The 21876-nt window shown below is 39.1% G+C and overlaps 2 protein-coding genes across 2 annotated transcripts in view; both read right to left on the bottom strand.

The window, feature by feature from the left end:
- The window catches only part of LOC109886404 (probable E3 ubiquitin-protein ligase HERC1), a 206773-nt gene extending 187350 nt beyond the window's left edge, over positions 1 to 19423 (bottom strand). The window contains exons 1-6 of the mRNA XM_031821355.1: positions 19084 to 19423; positions 10234 to 10416; positions 9098 to 9880; positions 7239 to 7334; positions 6864 to 7058; positions 3374 to 3685 (exon numbers count right to left, since the gene is read on the bottom strand). Of these exons, the coding sequence (XP_031677215.1) occupies positions 3374 to 3685; positions 6864 to 7058; positions 7239 to 7334; positions 9098 to 9880; positions 10234 to 10392 (1545 nt within the window). The 5' untranslated portion in view covers positions 10393 to 10416; positions 19084 to 19423. The remainder of the gene's footprint in view (positions 1 to 3373; positions 3686 to 6863; positions 7059 to 7238; positions 7335 to 9097; positions 9881 to 10233; positions 10417 to 19083) is intronic.
- LOC116372532 (keratin-associated protein 4-7-like) lies at positions 16859 to 17305 on the bottom strand. The gene has a single exon (XM_031821356.1). The coding sequence runs from the start codon at positions 17303 to 17305 to the stop codon at positions 16859 to 16861; it is 447 nt and encodes a 148-aa protein (XP_031677216.1).
- Positions 19424 to 21876: the final 2453 nt, after the last annotated feature.

The raw sequence follows: 21876 nt of genomic DNA, 5'->3' as shown, positions 1-21876 counted from the left end.
GATAAACACATTTCTACCTGGCAAATGTGTTCAATTATAGCCTTGGTATAAAAACGGATATAAAAATCAACGAGGGGCTATATAATGTGTTCTCTGGAAGATAACGTGACTCCGTGGAAATCGGTTCCTCTCGGTTACCGTGGAAACACACCTTCCCACGGCGTTCATTATATTCTATTATATTATATATATTATGATATATATTATTATATATGATATATATTATTATATATTATTATTATTATTCTTATATTATATATATTATATATTATTATTATATTATATTATATATATTATTATATATTATTATTATATTATATTATATATATTATTATATATTATTATTATATTATATTATATATATTATTATATATTATTATTATTATTATATTATATTATTATATATTATTATTATATTATTATTATTATATTATTATTATTATATTATATATATTATTATATATATTATTATATTATATTATTATATTATTATTATTATATTATATTATATATATTATTATTATTATTATATTATATATATTATTATATATTATTATTATATTATTATTATTATTATATTATATATATTATTATATATTATTATTATATTATATTATTATATTATTATTATATTATTATTATTATTATATTATTATTATTATATTATATATATTATTATATATTATTATTATATTATATTATTATATTATTATTATATTATTATTATTATTATATTATATATATTATATATATTATTATTATATTATATTATATATATTATTATATATTATTATTATATTATATTATTATATTATTATTATATTATATTATATATATTATTATATATTATTATTATATTATATATATTATTATATATTATTATTATTATTATATTATATATATATTATATATATTATTATTATTATTATTATATATATATATTATATATTATTATTATTATTATATTATATATATTATTATATATTATTATTATATTATATTATTATATTATTATTATATTATATATTATATTATTATATATATTATTATATTATATATATTATTATATATTATTATTATATTATATTATATATATATTATATATATTATTATTCTATTATATATATTATTATATATTATTATTATATTATATTATTATATTATTATTATAATATTATTATATTATATTATATATATTATATATATTATTATTATATTATTATTATTATTATATTATTATTATTATTATATTATATATATTATATATATTATTATTATTATATTATATATATTATTATTATATTATTATTATTATTATATTATATATATTATATATATTATTATTATTATTATATTATATATATTATTATATATTATTATTATATTATATTATTATATTATTATTATATTATATATATTATTATATATATTATTATTCTATTATATATATTATTATATATTATTATTATATTATATTATATATATATTATATATATTATTATTCTATTATATATATTATTATATATTATTATTATATTATATTATTATATTATTATTATATTATTATTATTATTATATTATATATATTATTATTATATTATTATTATATTATATTATTATATTATTATATTATATTATATATATTATTATATATATTATTATTCTATTATATATATTATTATATATTATTATTATATTATATTATATATATATTATATATATTATTATTCTATTATATATTATTATATATTATTATTATATTATATTATTATATTATTATTATATTATTATTATTATTATATTATATATATTATTATTATATTATATTATATATATTATTATTATATTATATTATATTATATTATATATATTATTATTATATTATATTATATTATATATATTATTATATTATTATATATTATTATTATATTATATTATATATTATTATATATTATTATTATATTATATATATTATTATATTATTATATTATAGAACACATAATCCCTGGTTGATTATCCCTTACAATAACACTCAACACATCTCTATTGGTAAAGCACCATTTTGTTTTCGGTGAATTATCTCAAACAAGTCATGACAAACAACACACAGTTGCTTACTGTGGTGGTCTAGGGGCTGTGATGGTCTGTGGTGGTCTAGGGGCTGTGGTGGTCTAGGGGCTGTGGTGGTCTAGGGGATGTGGTGGTCTAAGGGCTGTGGTGGTCTAGGGGCTGTGATGGTCTGTGGTGGTCTAGGGGCTGTGGTGGTCTAGGGGCTGTGGTGGTCTAGGGGCTGTGATGGTCTGTGGTGGTCTAAGGGCTGTGGTGGTCTAGGGGCTGTGATGGTCTGTGGTGGTCTAGGGGCTGTGGTGGTCTAGGGGCTGTGGTGGTCTAGGGGCTGTGGTGGTCTAGGGGCTGTGGTGGTCTAGGGGCTGTGATGGTCTGTGGTGGTCTAAGGGCTGTGGTGGTCTAGGGGCTGTGATGGTCTGTGGTGGTCTAGGGGCTGTGGTGGTCTAGGGGCTGTGGTGGTCTAGGGGCTGTGGTGGTCTAGGGGCTGTGGTGGTCTAGGGGCTGTGATGGTCTGTGGTGGTCTAGGGGCTGTGGTGGTCTAGGGGCTGTGGTGGTCTAGGGGCTGTGGTGGTCTAGGGGCTGTGGTGGTCTAGGGGATGTGGTGGTCTAAGGGCTGTGGTGGTCTAGGGGCTGTGATGGTCTGTGGTGGTCTAGGGGCTGTGGTGGTCTAGGGGCTGTGGTGGTCTAGGGGCTGTGGTGGTCTAGGGGATGTGGTGGTCTAGGGGCTGTGGTGGTCTAGGGGCTGTGGTGGTCTAGGGGATGTGGTGGTCTAGGGGATGTGGTGGTCTAGGGGCTGTGATGGTCTAGGGGCTGTGGTGGTCTAGCACCAGCACCACCAACTGAACTAGTTAGTAGCACCAGTACCACCAACTGAACTAGTTAGTAGTACCAGTTCCACCCACTGAACTAGTTAGTAGCACCAGTACCACCATCTGAACTAGTTAGTAGCACCAGTTAGTAGCACCAGTTCCACCAACTGAACTAGTTAGTAGCACCAGTACCACCAACTGAACTAGTTAGTAGCACCAGTACCACCAACTGAACTAGTTAGTAGCACCATTACCACCAACTGAACTAGTTAGTAGCACCAGTTAGTAGCACCAGTTCCACCAACTGAACTAGTTAGTAGCACCAGTTCCACCAACTGAACTAGTTAGTAGCACCAGTACCACCAACTGAACTAGTTAGTAGCACCAGTATCACCAACTGAACTAGTTAGTAGCACCAGTTCGTTAGTGTAGGACCCTGCCCTCGAGCAGTAAAACAATAAGTGGTGGTCTGGGGGCTGTGGTTGTCTGAGTCCTACCTTTCCCTGCAGAGGTCCCTGGATGAGTTTGGGGTACTTCTGTGTGGAGCTGTTCCCATGCCCCAACTTTCCGTAGTCCCCGTCTCCCCAACTGAACACCTCTCCCTCCGTGGTGAAGGCCAGTGTGTGTCCGTCCGACCCCTTCGAAGACGTCACCTTTTTAATGGCGCGGTGAGGTTCAAAGGTCAGCTTCTTGAGAGACGATTGGTTGTTGGAGTCTCCCAGACCCAATCTGCCGTAGCTGCCTTTACCACAGGCTCTGACAGAGCCGTCAGAAGAGATGACGAAGGTGCAATATTGGCCTGCCTCAATCTGACACAGACAGACAAGCACAGGGTGTAGGATTCACACTTGTCAATGGGCATTTCCTAACCATCTGTGAAGATCTATGATCCAGTCAGAGCCACTTATCTCTTTTAAACATCACTTTTATGGCCGGGTCCTCAAACAGTTTCTGTGAATCACTGTTTTCCTCAACCCTGCGATAACAATGACTTGGTTATGGGAATCACAGATTTTCCTTAACCATGGGAACAACAATAACCAATTGGAGTGTTCCCAATCAGAGGCAGCTGTTTATCTTTGTTTCTGATTTGGGGACCATATTTACGTATCCATATTCCTTGGGCATTTTTTGTGGGTTATTGTCTATGTGTAGTTGCCTGTCTGCACTTGTTATTGTAGCTTCACGTTCATTTTGTTATGTGTTCTTTGTTTAATTAAAAGAAGAATGTCTTCTAATCACGCTGCACCTTGGTCTCCCCGTTATGACGAACGTGACACCCGGAGCCTTGTGATCAATCATGTATATTAACCCTGGATTGCTGATACTATGTACTGGCCATAGAGGGGCTTTGAAACAACCGGTCGGCCATATTGGTTCTCCCCAGTAGGAGCAGTCCTCCATAGGAATGGATAGAACTCTACAGTATTTCAATTAAAATGTTTCAAAGGTCAAAACGACATGTATTTTAAGTATTTTTCTGTTGTATTGGAGACAGTAACATTAGTCCTCTACAAAAAATATATTTTTATTTTATTTTAAAATGTTATGTTTAGCTTTTAATGTTAAAAGTACGCATTAAGGTGTCTGTAATGGAATAAATGTCTCAAAAACGAATAAAGACATTTATAAATGCATTTCTATAGCTTTACAATCTTTATTTTTTTTACAACGGAGGAGGAGTACCAAGATGGCTGCCCTGTGGCTTCAATACAACACCCCCTGTCAGTCATCCAGGGTTTATACACATCATTGCTTGTGAGTCACTCGCCAGGCTATCTAGTTGCAGTATGGAATTCACAACTAAATCTTTTCCGGCTAGATATCTTATAATTATTAAGTTAACGGTCTGAAATGTGCTCAATGCTCTGTGCATTTGGTTTGCTAATTTAGTAGCTCGTTAGCTATCTAGCTAAGCGGTTAGTTTCTTCTACAATCAAGCTTCTCTTGGTAACAGCAGAGAATCAAGAGGATCAAGAGATGACGTGGATGTTGATTATGGCAGCCCCCCCCCCCCTCCGCACCTCTCTGATTCAGAGGGGTGGGGTTAAATGAGGAAGACGTGGATGTTGATTATGGCAGCCCCCCCCCCCACGTCTCTGACTCAGAGGGGTGGGGTTAAATGAGGAAGACGTGGATGTTGATTATGGCAGCCCCCCCCCCACGTCTCTGATTCAGAGGGGTGGGGTTAAATGAGGAAGACGTGGATGTTGATTATGGCAGCCCCCCCCCCCACGTCTCTGACTCAGAGGGGTGGGGTTAAATGAGGAAGACGTGGATGTTGATTATGGCAGCCCCACCCCCCTCCCCACGTCTCTGATTCAGAGAGGTGGGGTTAAATGAGGAAGACGTGGATGTTGAGCCCCCCCCCTTTCTGTCTAATATATGTTTTGTGCGTGCAGCAAACTGTGAGTACCATTTTTTGCGTAACTTTATGAGCTAGGACGTCTGTCCATGTCACATACTGTATAAAATGTTCACAATGCACTCGTTAGCATTTGGTTAGCATTCTCTATGGGATTTTAAATGTACTTGTTAGCATTGCTAACCTTTCGGATAACAGAAGCTCAGTGGGGTTTGAAAATTGTGCCCATTTTGTTCATTGCCGGTATTACCAAATATCCCAATATTACTGAATATCCCGGTATTACCAAATATCCCAATATTATCGAATATCCCGGTATTATCGAATATCCCAGTATTACTGAATATCCCAGTATTACAGAATATCCCAGTATTACTGAATATCCCGGTATTACAGAATATCCCGGTATTACTGAATATCCCGGTATTACTGAATATCCCAGTATTACTGAATATCCCAGTATTACCGAATATCCCAGTATTACCAAATATCCCAGTATTACTGAATATCCCAGTATTACCGAATATCCCAGTATTACCAAATACTGGATATACTGAATATCCCGGTATTACTGAATATCCCGGTATTACCGAATATCCCGGTATTACCAAATATCCCGGTATTACCAAATATCCCAGTATTACTGAATATCCCAATATTACCGAATATCCCGGTATTACCAAATATCCCGGTATTACTGAATATCCCGGTATTACTGAATATCCCGGTATTACTGAATATCCCGGTATTACCAAATATCCCGGTATTACCGAATATCCCGGTATTACTGAATATCCCGGTATTACTGAATATCCCAGTATTACCGAATATCCCAGTATTACAGAATATCCCAGTATTACAGAATATCCCAGTATTACTGAATATCCCGGTATTACTGAATATCCCAGTATTACTGAATATCCCGGTATTACTGAATATCCCAGTATTACAGAATATCCCAGTATTACTGAATATCCCAGTATGACACAAGGTTGGCTTGAGGGGATGACAATCCGAATACCGGCCAAGCTTAATGTGACATCTCAATAACCAACCATGATTGGAGGACAGAAGATGGGAAGCACAGAGTAACCTTTACTTTTTAATCCATGAAAGCCACTCTTCACGCTCCAATGGATTTTCACTTTGTCTCTTCTTTAAGGTCTCCTCTCAGAACTAGGCTACACTAGCCAACTCCTCTAGGCTACACTAGCTAACTCCTCTAGGCTACACTAGCTAACTCCTCTAGGCTACACTAGCTAACTCCTCTAGGCTACACTAGCTAACTTCTCCAGAGACGTAATACTGAGGGGAATCAGCTTTCCTTATAAACCAGTGGTTGTCAAACCTCTGGGCCCCCCACGAGCCCTTCCATATATTTTAACTAATTCAGAGTTATCAAACCCGATTCAACTAATCATCAACTAATCATCAACTAATCATCAACTAATCATCAAGTCGTTGATTAGATCAGGTGACCTAATTCAAGGACAAAACAAAAATTGTGAAACGTCTGGAGGTTCACCCGAGAAGAGCTTCGAGAACCACTGGCTTAAAAATAAAAAGACAAACAGGAAATGACACACACACACACACACCTTTGGAGACCTGTGGTCTCTTACCGTCTGTGCGTCGGCGAAGCTGGGTGCCAACTTGGGCTGCAGGATCTTCTCCTGTGTTCCCTCCACCAGCTGGTGGGAGCTGTTACTGCCCCAGACGTACACCTCACACGTCTCTGACAGCATGGGAGCCTCGCCGCTCTGGAGGCTGTCTGGGCTGGCACAGGTACGGGAGTAGTCTGACGCCATCCTGCACACCTGGGAGGAAGTAGTGCTTAACTTGTGAAGGCTACCTACCTACATGTAAACCTTCGTAACCCATACCCATCGCATTCATAAGCAGTATATAAAAGCTTTTCAGAAGACAATTTATTTTTATTTTTAAATTAAACGTAAATTGACCTGTAAAAAAAAATGTTATTTGAGTTGATATTTTACCTCTTCGAACAGACAGAGAGCTGCTTCATACAAAGAGCACAGCCCGTCTGATGTCCGCGTCGGTTCCCTCCACTGACTCCTGTCTGCTGACGAACCCTGGTCGAGAGTCAGGAGACATCAGATACACAGTCAGCCACAGAGACATATAGGGAGACATCAGATACACAGTCAGCCACAGAGACATATAGGGAGACATCAGATACACAGTCAGCCACAGAGACATATAGGGAGACATCAGATACACAGTCAGCCACAGAGACATATAGGGAGACATCAGATACACAGTCAGCCACAGAGACATATAGGGAGACATCAGATACACAGTCAGCCACAGAGACATATAGGGAGACATCAGATACACAGTCAGCCACAGAGACATATAGGGAGACATCAGATACACAGTCAGCCACAGAGACATATAGGGAGACATCAGATACACAGTCAGCCACAGAGACATATAGGGAGACATCAGATACACAGTCAGCCACAGAGACATATAGGGAGACATCAGATACACAGTCAGCCACAGAGACATATAGGGAGACATCAGATACACAGTCAGCCACAGAGACATATTGGGAGACATCAGATACACAGTCAGCCACAGAGACATATAGGGAGACATCAGATACACAGTCAGCCACAGAGACATATAGGGAGACATCAGATACACAGTCAGCCACAGAGACATATAGGGAGACATCAGATACACAGTCAGCCACAGAGACATATAGGGAGACATCAGATACACAGTCAGCCACAGAGACATATAGGGAGACATCAGATACACAGTCAGCCACAGAGACATATAGGGAGACATCAGATACACAGTCAGCCACAGAGACATATAGGGAGACATCAGATACACAGTCAGCCACAGAGACATATAGGGAGACATCAGATACACAGTCAGCCACAGAGACATATAGGGAGCCATCAGATACACAGTCAGCCACAGAGACATATAGGGAGACATCAGATACACAGTCAGCCACAGAGACATATAGGGAGACATCAGATACACAGTCAGCCACAGAGACATATAGGGAGACATCAGATACACAGTCAGCCACAGAGACATATAGGGAGACATCAGATACACAGTCAGCCACAGAGACATATACTCGTAACATAATCAAATCAAGAGGTAATGAGAATAAGGAGAAGCTGGAGAGGAAGGAGGAGGAATACACTGCCATCTGGTAATACAAAGAGCACAATAGACCTATAGACCTATAACACAATGGAAGTACACAGCAAATCATGAACAATAAAGTGTGTCTAGGGAGTGTTTCTCCTATAGATTTTTGTAGTAGACTATAGATGTCTTTAGTGGACTATATATGTCTTTAATGGATTATAGATGTCTATAGGGGACTATAGATGTCTTTAGTGGACTATATATGTCTTTAATGGACTATAGATGTCTATAGGGGACTATAGTGTAGACCTGGACCATGCCCCAGGACTACCTGGCATGATGACTCCTTGCTGATGACTCCTTGCTGTCCCCAGTCCACCTGACCGTGCTGCTGCTCCAGTTTCAACTGTTCTGCCTTATTATTATTCGACCATGCTGGTCATTTATGAACATTTGAACATCTTGGCCATGTTCTGTTATAATCTCCACCCGGCACAGCCAGAAGAGGACTGGCCACCTCACATAGCCTGGTTCCTCTCTAGGTTTCTTCCTTAGGTTCCTGCCTTTCTAGGGAGTTTTTCCTAGCCACCGTGCTTCTACACCTGCATTGCTTGCTGTTTGGGTTTTAGGCTGGGTTTCTGTACAGCACTTTGAGACATCGGCTGATGTAAAAAGGGCTTTATGAATAGACTTGATTGGTTGTTTATAGGACGCTTACCAGGGAACGTCTCATCTGCATGAGGATGTTCATGAAGCAGTCGTATCCAATCATCCCTTCCTGGTTCAGCAGACACGCCTTCATCTTCTCCTTCTCCATGGTGCTGACCACGGCGGACGCCACCAGGGCCATCTCCACCCACTCCAGAAGGTACCTCAGGGACCCCCTCTGGGCAGCCAGGCCCAGCAACAGCTCCGACGCCAGCCTCCGACCCAAGACGTCCGCCCCGGAGTTTGGCATGGTCACTCCCTTGAGGAAAGTGGTGACCTGGGTCAGGCAATCCAGACCCATAGGGGGGATCTTACTCTCGTTGGCCAGGGAGAGGGGCGGCAGGGATGAGACCACGTCCATGGCCGTGTGGATGACGTCGTTACAGAGGTTGAGTCCTCCGGGGCCCGGCGGCGGCATCATCCAGCTCTGCCGGAGCAGAGCGAACAGCAGACTGAGGCCCGTTCGGACCCCCATCTCGATCAGAGCATCGGTGCTGGACCGCGGCCGCTCGCTGACAGAGTGCAGGTCGGACGATCCGGAGTTGTTGTCGGGCGAGTGTTGCTGCTGCTTGCCTTTGCCCTTGTCGTGGTACTTGTTGGACAGAGCGAAGAATATCCTCTGGAGGACCAGCAGGCGTTTGCGGAGAGCGGAGGCGAAGGGAGAGTCGGAACACACCATCTTGGCCAACGCCATCTGGCTGCTGAGGAGGGCGTCTAGGTAGTGTTCCTGTTCATCGCTGGACAGGGACTCACGCTCGAAGTCCGGCAGCTGGGGTCCCTTCAGACACAACACCTGAGGACACAGCATTGATATTAGGCCTATGTAGTGTGTGTTGTGATGATGTGTTAGCTATGTGATGTTTTCACTGTGGGCCTCGTTAAACCTTTTATTCTGATCCCAGATCTGTTTGTGCTCAAGACCAAACAGTTGTTGGTCATGACAGAGACTGACAAGGAGTTGGTATGATAGTATAAACAAACTGGCACTCAGGCTTAGCGATGACATATAAAGCTCGTGACGCAAAACTACATTTCTGCGCAATGCAGACAATAAAGTATTGGTTGTGTCGCGATATGGCCTCTACACAGAGAAGCCGAGTTCCATTTGGTTTCACAGACATTAACTCAATCTCATTCTGCTCCCACCTGCTGGGGAAGGACGACCACCTCTTTGTTGGTGAGCAGCTTGGAGTAGAGCACGGACACGCCCTCCCGCGTGGAGATGGACTCGCTGTCGTCCGTGATCCACGAGCCGTTCAGGTGCTCCAGCCATTTGAGCTTCACTGGAGGTATCATCAGGGCCATGATGTCACTCTGCTGCCATTAGTCCTGGGAGGACAGGGGGACAGATATTAACGAGGACAGGGGGACAGATATTAACGAGGACAGGGGGACAGATATTAACGAGGACAGGGGGACAGATATTAACGAGGACAGGGGGACAGATATTAACGAGGACAGGGGGACAGATATTAACGAGGACAGGGGGACAGATTAACGAGGACAGGGGGACAGATATTAACGAGGACAGGGGGACAGATATTAACGAGGACAGGGGGACAGATATTAACGAGGACAGGGGGACAGATATTAATGAGGACAGGGGGACAGATATTAACGAGGCCTAACCATTAATAAGCTATGACATCAACCAGACAGACAGAGGGGAGACATGTTAACATCAACCAGACAGACAGAGGAGAGACATGTTAACATCAACCAGACAGACAGAGGGGAGACATATTAACATCAACCAGACAGACAGAGGAGAGACATATTAACATCAACCAGACAGACAGACAGAGATATATTAACATCAACCAGACAGACAGACAGAGATATATTAACATCAACCAGACGGACAGAGGGAGACATGTTAACATCAACCAGACAGACAGACAGAGATATATTAACATCAACCAGACAGACAGAGATATATTAACATCAACCAGACAGACAGACAGAGACATGTTAACATCAACCAGACAGACAGAGGAGAGACATGTTAACATCAACCAGACAGACAGATATACAGAGATATATTAACATCAACCAGACAGACAGAGGGGAGACATGTTAACATCAACCAGACAGACAGAGGAGAGACATGTTAACATCAACCAGACAGACAGACAGAGATATATTAACATCAACCAGACAGACAGAGACATGTTAACATCAACCAGACAGACAGAGGAGAGATATATTAACATCAACCAGACAGACAGAGGAGAGACATGTTAACATCAACCAGACAGACAGAGGAGAGACATGTTAACATCAACCAGACAGACAGAGGAGAGATATATTAACATCAACCAGACAGACAGAGGGGAGACATGTTAACATCAACCAGACAGACAGAGACATATTAACATCAACCAGACAGACAGAGGAGAGACATGTTAACATCAACCAGACAGACAGAGGGGAGACATGTTAACATCAACCAGACAGACAGAGGAGAGACATATTAACATCAACCAGACAGACAGAGGGGAGACATATTAACATCAACCAGACAGACAGAGGGGAGACATGTTAACATCAACCAGACAGACAGACAGAGATATATTAACATCAACCAGACAGACAGAGGAGAGACATGTTAACATCAACCAGACAGACAGACAGAGATATATTAACATCAACCAGACAGACAGAGGAGAGATATATTAACATCAACCAGACAGACAGAGGAGAGACATGTTAACATCAACCAGACAGACAGACAGAGATATATTAACATCAACCAGACAGACAGAGAGATATATTAACACCAACCAGACAGACAGACAGACAGAGGAGAGATATATTAACATCAACCAGACAGACAGAGATATATTAACATCAACCAGACAGACAGAGATATATTAACATCAACCAGACAGACAGAGGAGAGACATGTTAACATCCACCAGACAGACAGAGATATATTAACATCAACCAGACAGACAGAGATATATTAACATCAACCAGACAGACAGAGGAGAGACATGTTAACATCAACCAGACAGACAGAGATATATTAACACCAACCAGACAGACAGACAGACAGAGATATATTAACATCAACCAGACAGATATACAGAGATATATTAACATCAACCAGACAGACAGAGATATATTAACATCAACCAGACAGACAGATATACAGAGATATATTAACATCAACCAGACAGACAGACAGAGATATATTAACATCAACCAGACAGACAGAGGGGAGACATATTAACATCAACCAGACAGACAGAGGAGAGATATATTAACATCAATCAGACAGACAGAGGGGAGACATGTTAACATCAACCAGACAGACAGAGGAGAGACATATTAACATCAACCAGACAGACAGAGGGGAGACATATTAACATCAACCAGACAGACAGAGGGGAGACATGTTAACATCAACCAGACAGACAGACAGAGACATATTAACATCAACCAGACAGACAGAGATATATTAACATCAACCAGACAGACAGAGGAGAGACATGTTAACATCAACCAGACAGACAGACAGAGATATATTAACATCAACCAGACAGACAGAGGAGAGATATATTAACATCAACCAGACAGACAGAGGAGAGACATGTTAACATCAACCAGACAGACAGACAGAGATATATTAACATCAACCAGACAGACAGAGAGATATATTAACACCAACCAGACAGACAGACAGACAGAGGAGAGATATATTAACATCAACCAGACAGACAGAGATATATTAACATCAACCAGACAGACAGAGATATATTAACATCAACCAGACAGACAGAGGAGAGACATGTTAACATCCACCAGACAGACAGAGATATATTAACATCAACCAGACAGACAGAGATATATTAACATCAACCAGACAGACAGAGGAGAGACATGTTAACATCAACCAGACAGACAGAGATATATTAACACCAACCAGACAGACAGACAGACAGAGATATATTAACATCAACCAGACAGACAGACAGAGATATATTAACATCAACCAGACAGACAGACAGACAGAGATATATTAACATCAACCAGACAGACAGACAGAGATATATTAACATCAACCAGACAGACAGACAGACAGAGATATATTAACATCAACCAGACAGACAGACAGACAGAGATATATTAACATCAACCAGACAGACAGACAGAGATATATTAACATCAACCAGACAGACAGATATACAGTGCCTTCAGAAAGTATTCAGACCCCTTCACTTTTCCCACATTTTGTTACGTTTACAGCCTTATACAAAAATGTATTACATAAAACACACGTCCTCAATCTACACACATAATGACAAAAAAGTATTCAGACCCTTTGCTATGAGCCTTGAAATTAAGCTCAGGTGCATCCTGTTTCCATTGATCACCTTTGAGATGTTTCTACAATTTGATTGGAGTCTACCTGTGGTAAATTCAGTTGATTTGACATGGTTTGGAAAGGTACACACCTGTCTATATAAGGTCCCACAGTTGACAGTGCATGTCAGAGCAAAAACCAAGCCATGAGGTCGAAGGAATTGTCCGTAGAGCACCGAGACAGGATTGTGTCGAGGTAAAGATCTGGGGAAAGGTACCAAAAAATGTCTGCAGCATTGAAGGTCCCCAAGAACACAGTGGCCTCCAGCATTCTTAAATGGAAGATGTTTGGAACCACCAAGATTCATCCTAGAGCTGTCCGCCCGGCCAAACTGAGCGATCGGAGGAGAAGGGCCTTGAACAAGGGGTTGACCAATAACCTGATGGTCACTGACAGAGCTCCAGAGTTCCAAGATTGAACTCTTTGAATGCCAAGCTTCACATCTGGAGGAAACCTGGCACCATCACTATGGTGAAGCATGGTGGTGGCAGCATCATGCTGTGGGGAAGGTTTTTCAGCGGCAGGGACTGTGAGACTAGTCATGATGGACAGTCTTACTAACAGTTGTGGCTGCTTAGCGTGATGTAGTGTTGTCTCTACCTTCTTGCCCGTTGTGCTGTTGTCTCTGCCCAACAATGTTTGTACCCTGTTTTGTGCTGCTACCATGTTGTGCTGCTACCATGTTGTGCTGCTACCATGTTGTTGTCATGTTGTGTTGCTACCATGTTGTGTTGCTACCATGTTGTGTTGCTACCATGTTGTTTTCATGTTGTGTTGCTACCATGTTGTTGTCATGTTGTGTTGCTAACATGTTGTTGTCATGTTGTGTTGCTAACATGTTGTTGTCATGTTGTGATGCTACCATGTTGATGTCATGTTGTGTTGCTAACATGTTGTTGTCATGTTGTGTTGTTGTCATGTTGTTGTCATGTTGTGTTGCTAACATGTTGTTGTCATGTTGTGTTGTTGTCATGTTGTTGTCATGTTGTGTTGCTAACATGTTGTTGTCATGTTGTGTTGCTACCATGTTGTTGTCATGTTGTGTTGCTACCATGTTGTTGTCATGTTGTGTTGCTAACATGTTGTTGTCATGTTGTGTTGTTGCTAACATGCTGTTGTCATGTTGTGATGCTAACATGCTGTTGTCATGTTGTGTTGCTAACATGCTGTTGTCATGTTGTGTTGCTAACATGCTGTTGTCATGTTGTGATGCTAACATGTTGTTGTCATGTTGTGTTGCTACCATGTTGTTGTCATGTTGTGTTGCTACCATGTTGTTGTCATGTTGTGTTGCTAACATGCTGTTGTCATGTTGTGATGCTACCATGTTGTTGTCATGTTGTGTTGCTACCATGTTGTTGTCATGTTGTGTTGCTAACATGCTGTGTTGTCATGTGTTGCTACCATGCTGTGTTGTTGTCTTAGGTCTCTCTTTATGTAGTGTTGTCATGTGTTGCTGCCATGCTATGTTGTTGTCTTAGGTCTCTCTTTATGTAGTGTTGTGTCTCTCTTGTGTTTTGTCCTATATTTGTATTTATTTAATTTTTAATCCCCCATCCCCGCAGGAGGCCTTTTACCTTTTGGTAGGCCGTCATTGTAAATAAGAATTTGTTCTTAACTGACTTGCCTAGTTAAATAAAAAGGTGAAATATTTTTTGGAAAACCTAAAAATCTGCTCCAGAGCGCTCAGGACCTCAGACAGGGCCAAAGGTTCACCTTCTAACAGGACAACGACCCTAAGCACACAGCCAAGACATCGCAGGAGTGGCTTCAGGACAAGTCTCTGAATGTCCTGGAGTGGCCCTGCCAGAGCCCGGACTTGAAAATAGCTGTGCAGCAACGCTCCCCATCCAACCTGACAGAGTTTGAGAGGATCTGCAGAGAAGAATGGGATAAACTCCCCAAATACATGTGTGCCAGGCTTGTGGAGTCAAACCCAAGAGAAAGGTGCTTCAACACTGAGTAAAGTACTGAGTAAAGGGTCTGAATACTTATGTAAATGTGATATTTCAGTTATTTTTTTGTCAACTTTTCAACCCCTTTTTCTCCACAATATCGTGTTATCCAATCGCTAGTACAACTCCCGTACGGACTCCAAAGAGGCGAAGGTTGAGAGCCAAATTCGTCCTCCAAAACATGACATATAGACATCAACCAGACAGATAGACAGAGGAGAGATATATAGGCCGTCAGGACAGGAGATGGGGCTTTGTTACAGCTGATAGAAGATATTAGACCGTCAGGACAGGAGATGGGGCTTTGTTACAGCTGATAGAAGATATTAGACCGTCAGGACAGGAGATGGGGCTTTGTTACAGCTGATAGAAGATATTAGACCATCAGGACAGGAGATGGGGCTTTGTTACAGCTGATAGAAAATATTAGACCATCAGGACAGGAGATGGGGCTTTGTTACAGCTGATAGAAGATATTAGAGGGGGAGATATTAACCATTGAGACATAGGTGGGAAACAATCATTGAGACCATTTGATATGGTGGCTGTGAGAAGAAAGGACCACAACAGAAAATAACAAGCATGTAGTCTGGTGCCAATAGTCCAGTAAGGACAGGATGGATGACTGCCATCGAGGACGAGATGACACTGTTTGGTTCCTGAGAGGAACAATTCAATTCACAACAGAAAATGAAACAACTATTTTACAGTGATCACATCCGTGCAAGACAATGTGATCACAGCAAACTGTTGATCACACTGACCACATCCTGCTTCTGGAACTACGCTATAGACCTAACATGTAACATGTCCTCGGAACTCCAACATGTCCTCGGAACTCCAACATGTCCTCGGAACTCCAACACGTCCTCGGAACTCCAACACGTCCTCGGAACTCCAACATGTCCTCGGAACTCCGACATTTCTGTCCTCGGAACTCCAACACGTCCTCGGAACTCCAACATGTCCTCGGAACTCCAACATTTCTGTCCTCGGAACTCCGACACGTCCTCGGAACTCCAACATTTCTGTCCTCGGAACTCCGACATGTCCTCAGAACTCCAACACGTCCTCAGAACTCCAACATGTCCTCACAACACCAACATGTCCTCACAACACCAACATGTCCTCAGAACTCCAACTAGATCCATTGATATGATGTATGACTTGTAAAACAGTTAGCTAGCCTAACACTGCGCTCCAATTACTACAGATGGCAATCCCCAATACTCCTCGGGGGAAGATTCACCAACATGCTGTCGGCCTAATCCATGGAGCCAATGTAATGACCTAATTTTGCTGGAAGGTAACCATGTCATCGCATATTCCCTAACGACCTAGGTGTAAACGTTTCAGATCATTCCAATTACACAGGATAACAGTAGTAAACATAGACCTACATGTGCTTCTGCCACAGATACTCTCAGTTCTCGCAGGATAGGCTTATTTACACCAGCGGACCAATCAGCCAGTACACATCAGCACAGCAGTCATAGCCTGCATGAACTATCTTTGGGAAGCAACACACATTGGGGAAGCAACACACGTTGGGGAAGCAACACACGTTGGGGAAGCAACACACGAAGCAACACACGTTGGGGAAGCAACACACGTCGGCGAAGCAACACACGTCGGGGAAGCAACACACGTCGGGGAAGCAACACACGAAGCAACACATGTCGGGGAAGCAACACGCGTCGGGGAAGCAACACACGTCGGGGAAGCAACACACGTCGGGGAAGCAACACACGTTGGGGAAGCAACACACGTCGGGGAAGCAACACACGAAGCAACACATGTCGGGGAAGCAACACACGAAGCAACACATGTCGGGGAAGCAACACACGAAGCAACACATATCGGGGAAGCAACACACGTCGGGGAAGCAACACATGGTCGGGGAAGCAATACACGTTGGGGAAGCAACACACGTCGGGGGAAGCAACGTGGAGAGAAACATGCGGAAGGCCTAGACAACAAAATGAGGCTGTAATATTTCAACAGCACTTACTGTTGGATTATGAACCTGTTTAATCTGGAGGGGGGGAAATAGGTCACCTGACACTGAGTGTAGAAGAAGAAAGGTTTTCGCCTTCCCTTCTGGCTTGTCTATTACGTCTCGGCTATTCCCTTACCCCCCCTCCTCTTCACTCATACCAGCAGGCCTAGTTGTTAGCTACCTTTCGTCATTATACACTATGCAATACAAATAACTAACTGTTAGTAGTACCATAGGTTAAACACGCATTCGACAACCATGAAATCTTGCAACAACAGCTGTAAACATTGATTTCACTGTCCACAGCTATGGTGATGCTTACTGCCTAACGGTCTGGAAGTGGCCATGGCACTACACAGTGACAATGCATTTCCTACGTGCATTTCATAGAAGGATTGATCTCTCTCTCTCTTGTTGCACAATCCTTTTTGTATGACGGGCGGCAGGTAGCCTAGTGGTTAAGAACGTTTGGGCCAGTAACCGAAAGGTAGCTGGTTCAAAACCATAAGCTGAGTAGTTGAACAATCTGTCAATGTTCCCTTGAGCAAGACACTTAACCCTAATTGCTCCTGTAAATCACTCTGGATCAGTTCATCTGCTAAATTACTCAAATTCTGATATATATATTTTTTTTATGTACAGCTTTCACCATGCTATATTGAGCTCAAGAAGAAGGGCACCTGCATTATCGACAATCTCATTAGCAGGCGTGCTATGTCTGCCTGCTGCATTACTGAACATACAAGATTGACATAAAGTGAATTGCTTTGCCAGCTGTCTGTCATATTATAAATCGTACTGTGTAATCAGTAGCTGCCCAGTGACAGCCTCAGGTGAGTAAAGGCCAGCAGGATGGAATACTGTAAATGGTCATAGTAAGCAATACAGTGTTGATATACTGTAAACTCAGCTAGCTACTTCAGCTAACTAGCTAGCTACTAAATACGTGCCTATGATAGATAAACAGTAAGGTAGGCAAATCAGCTGGCTAGCTAGCTTCACTAATTGCACAAACTAGCTAGCTAGTAGCTAACGTTAGCGGGCTAACTAACACATTCCACATCTCTAACCTACCTAGCTTTGACAGACTATGCACAAAAACAACACAAATGCTATTTGTTATTGGTAAACTAGCTTGACTAATATACACCAGACACGGAATATGTTAGACTGACATGACACAGCTGGATAGTAAGGTACGCTAACAGACTAGCTACTGTAGCTACCATCGCATGGAACTAGCTACAATTCAACTAGTCTACTAGGCCTGTGTTGTTAGCTACATAGGCCATAATCAAAATAATTCACTCACTAGCATGCTGGCTAAGTTTATTACAGCGTTGTTACACACTAACAGTTAGCTAACTACTGTTATGTTGTAAACTGGTGCTGAAGCACAACATAAAGCTAATGCTAGCAGATGCTAACCAACAGAATCCACTTTGCTGTTAGCTAGCTAGGTAGCTAGATAGCTGAAAGCAACTCATACAGATGTAGGTACATGGCAAACACAGGCTACAGCTAGCTAATTGGCCATCAAAGATACAGATAAGCAAGACCGGCACTGTTTTTTGCAATAGTAAAATGAATTGTAGGAAAAGTATTGACATTGCATTCAAGCTAAACACATAGAAAGGCCAAGCTAGCTAGCCTAGCTGGGTACTGTAGCTTACCATCAACTGTCAAAAGGGGCCTCTTCACTGTGGCACGTCAATACACTTCATTGCATTAACAAAGGTTTCTGCAACCGCAGAACGTATAGGTTGTGTATCCTCGTAAGTGTATTTGTGGGTTTTTGATAAGGTGTCGTTAGTTACAACAACAACACCAAAAAAAGTCTGCCAGTCAGAAGTCCCTTTCTTCTCACCTTCTCGTTTCTGGCTGCAACTTCCACTGCAATGGATCCAGATGAGAGGTTCACTCCCAACTCCTTTTCCTTCAGCCCCAGACCTGGGCTGCAGTGACGCGTCTGTCTGTCGTGTGTGTTGAACTCCTACAGTCAGTCATAGGCTTAGCTTCTGACTGACCGCAGGCATGAAAACCAAGGAACATGCAATCATTTCAATATGGAACGGTCAATTCCAATGGTTAACAGAAATTATTTTTGTCTATAATGTAAAAAACACTTTTTTTAAAGGAGTGGGGAAGTCCTTTCGTAATTTTTTTTGCAGACGTATTGAAGAGATAGTAAAGTGTTGGAAGTCTAAGATAGGGGAGGGGGAGTCTAAGGGCAGAGGGTCGGATTCGAACCCATGCCCACTCTTGTTGTGCAAGAATTTCAATATTGAATGATCAATTCCAGTGGTTATATAAATTATTTTCGCAACGTCATCATAGTTAATTATTCTGTAAATGCCTTTGGGCCTAAATTTGACACAGGGCTAGTGGTTCCAGTTCGTGCATGTTTGCCCCTACGCACAATACAGTAATACCATCACAATGATGAATGAAGCATGTAACAGCAGTCAACTATACCTGTTTTAATGGCCACTTGTATTATACAGTTATTACAATATTATAGTTATTACATTATTATAGTTATTACATTATTATAGTTATTACACCTTATTATATTACAGTATTATATTTATTACATTATAGAGTTATTACATTATAGAGTTATTACATTGTATAGGTATTACCTTATTACATTATAGTAATTATGATATTATATAGTTATTACATTATATAGTTATTACACCTTATTATATTACTTTATAGTAATTATTATATTATACAGTTATTACATTCGATGGTTAATACATTATTATAGTTATTAAATTATTATAGTTATTGCATTCGATGTTTATTACATTATTATAGTTATTAAATCATTATAGTTATTGCATTAGAGTTATTACATTAGTTATTACATTGTATAGTTATTACACCTTATTATATTACATTATAGTAATTATTATATTATATAGTTATTACATGATATAGTTATTACATTATTATAGTTATGACATTATTATAGTTATTGCATTATAGAGTTTACATTAGTTATTACATTATTATAGTTATTAAAGTACTATATTTATTACATTATATAGTTATTACATTATCAGTTATTACATTATTAAGGTTATTACATTATTGGTTTTTACATTATTATAGTTTTTACGTTATGATTGTAGTTATTACAATATTCTAGTGTTTACATTATTCTAGGTATTATATTATAGAGTTATTACATTGTTCTAGTTATTACATTATTCGAGTGTTTACATTATTCTAGTGTTTACATTATTCTAGTTATTACATTATAGAGTTATTACAATATTCTAGTGTTTACATTATTCTAGGTATTATATTATAGAGTTATTACATTGTTCTAGTTATTACATTATTCGAGTGTTTACATTATTCTAGTGTTTACATTATTCTAGTTATTACATTATTCTAGTTATTACATTATTCTAGTGTTTACATTATTCTAGTTATTACATTATAGCGTTATTATATTATTCTAGATATTACATTATTCTAGTTATTAAATTATAGATGTATTACATTATTCTAGTTATTACATTATTCTAGTTATTACATTATTCTAGTGTTTACATTATTCTTGTTATTACATTATAGAGTTATTACATTATTCTAGTTATTACATTATTCTATTTATTACATTATTCAAGTTATTACATTATTCTAGTTATTACATTATTCTAGTGTTTACATTATTCTAGTTATTACATTATAGAGTTATTATATTATTCTAGATATTACATTATTCTAGTTATTAAATTATAGATGTATTACATTATTCTAGTTATTACATTATTCTAGTTATTACATTATTCTAGTGTTTACATTATTCTAGTTATTACATTATTCTAGTGTTTACATTATTCTAGTTATTACATTATTCTAGTTATTACATTATTCTAGTATTCCATTATTCTAGTGTTTACATTATTCTAGTGTTTACATTATTCTAGTTATTACATTATTCTAGTGTTTACATTATTCTAGGTATTATATTATAGAGTTATTACAGTATTCTAGTTATTACATTATTCTAGTTATTACATTATTCTAGTGTTTACATTATTCTAGGTATTATATTATAGAGTTATTACAGTATTCTAGTTATTACATTGTTCTAGTTATTACATTATTCTAGTTATTACAGTATGCGAGTGTTTACATTATTCTAGTTATTACATTATTCTAGTGTTTACATTATTCTAGTGTTTACATTATTCTAGTTATTACATTATTCTAGTGTTTACATTATTCTAGTGTTTACATTATTCTAGTTATTACATTATTCTAGTGTTTACATTATTCTAGTTATTACAGTATTCTAGTGTTTACATTATTCTAGTTATTACATTATTCTAGTGTTTACATTATGTGATGTTCTGAAAGAGCTGCAAAATCTGGACCCCTACAAATCAGCCGGGCTAGACAATCTGGACCCTTTCTTTCTAAAATTATCTGCCGAAATTGTTGCC

This window comes from Oncorhynchus kisutch, unplaced genomic scaffold, assembly GCF_002021735.2.
Source record: "Oncorhynchus kisutch isolate 150728-3 unplaced genomic scaffold, Okis_V2 scaffold3964, whole genome shotgun sequence".
NCBI lineage: Eukaryota > Metazoa > Chordata > Actinopteri > Salmoniformes > Salmonidae > Oncorhynchus > Oncorhynchus kisutch.
Note: the sequence above shows the minus strand (reverse complement) of the source record. Positions and strands in the feature narration are given on the sequence as shown.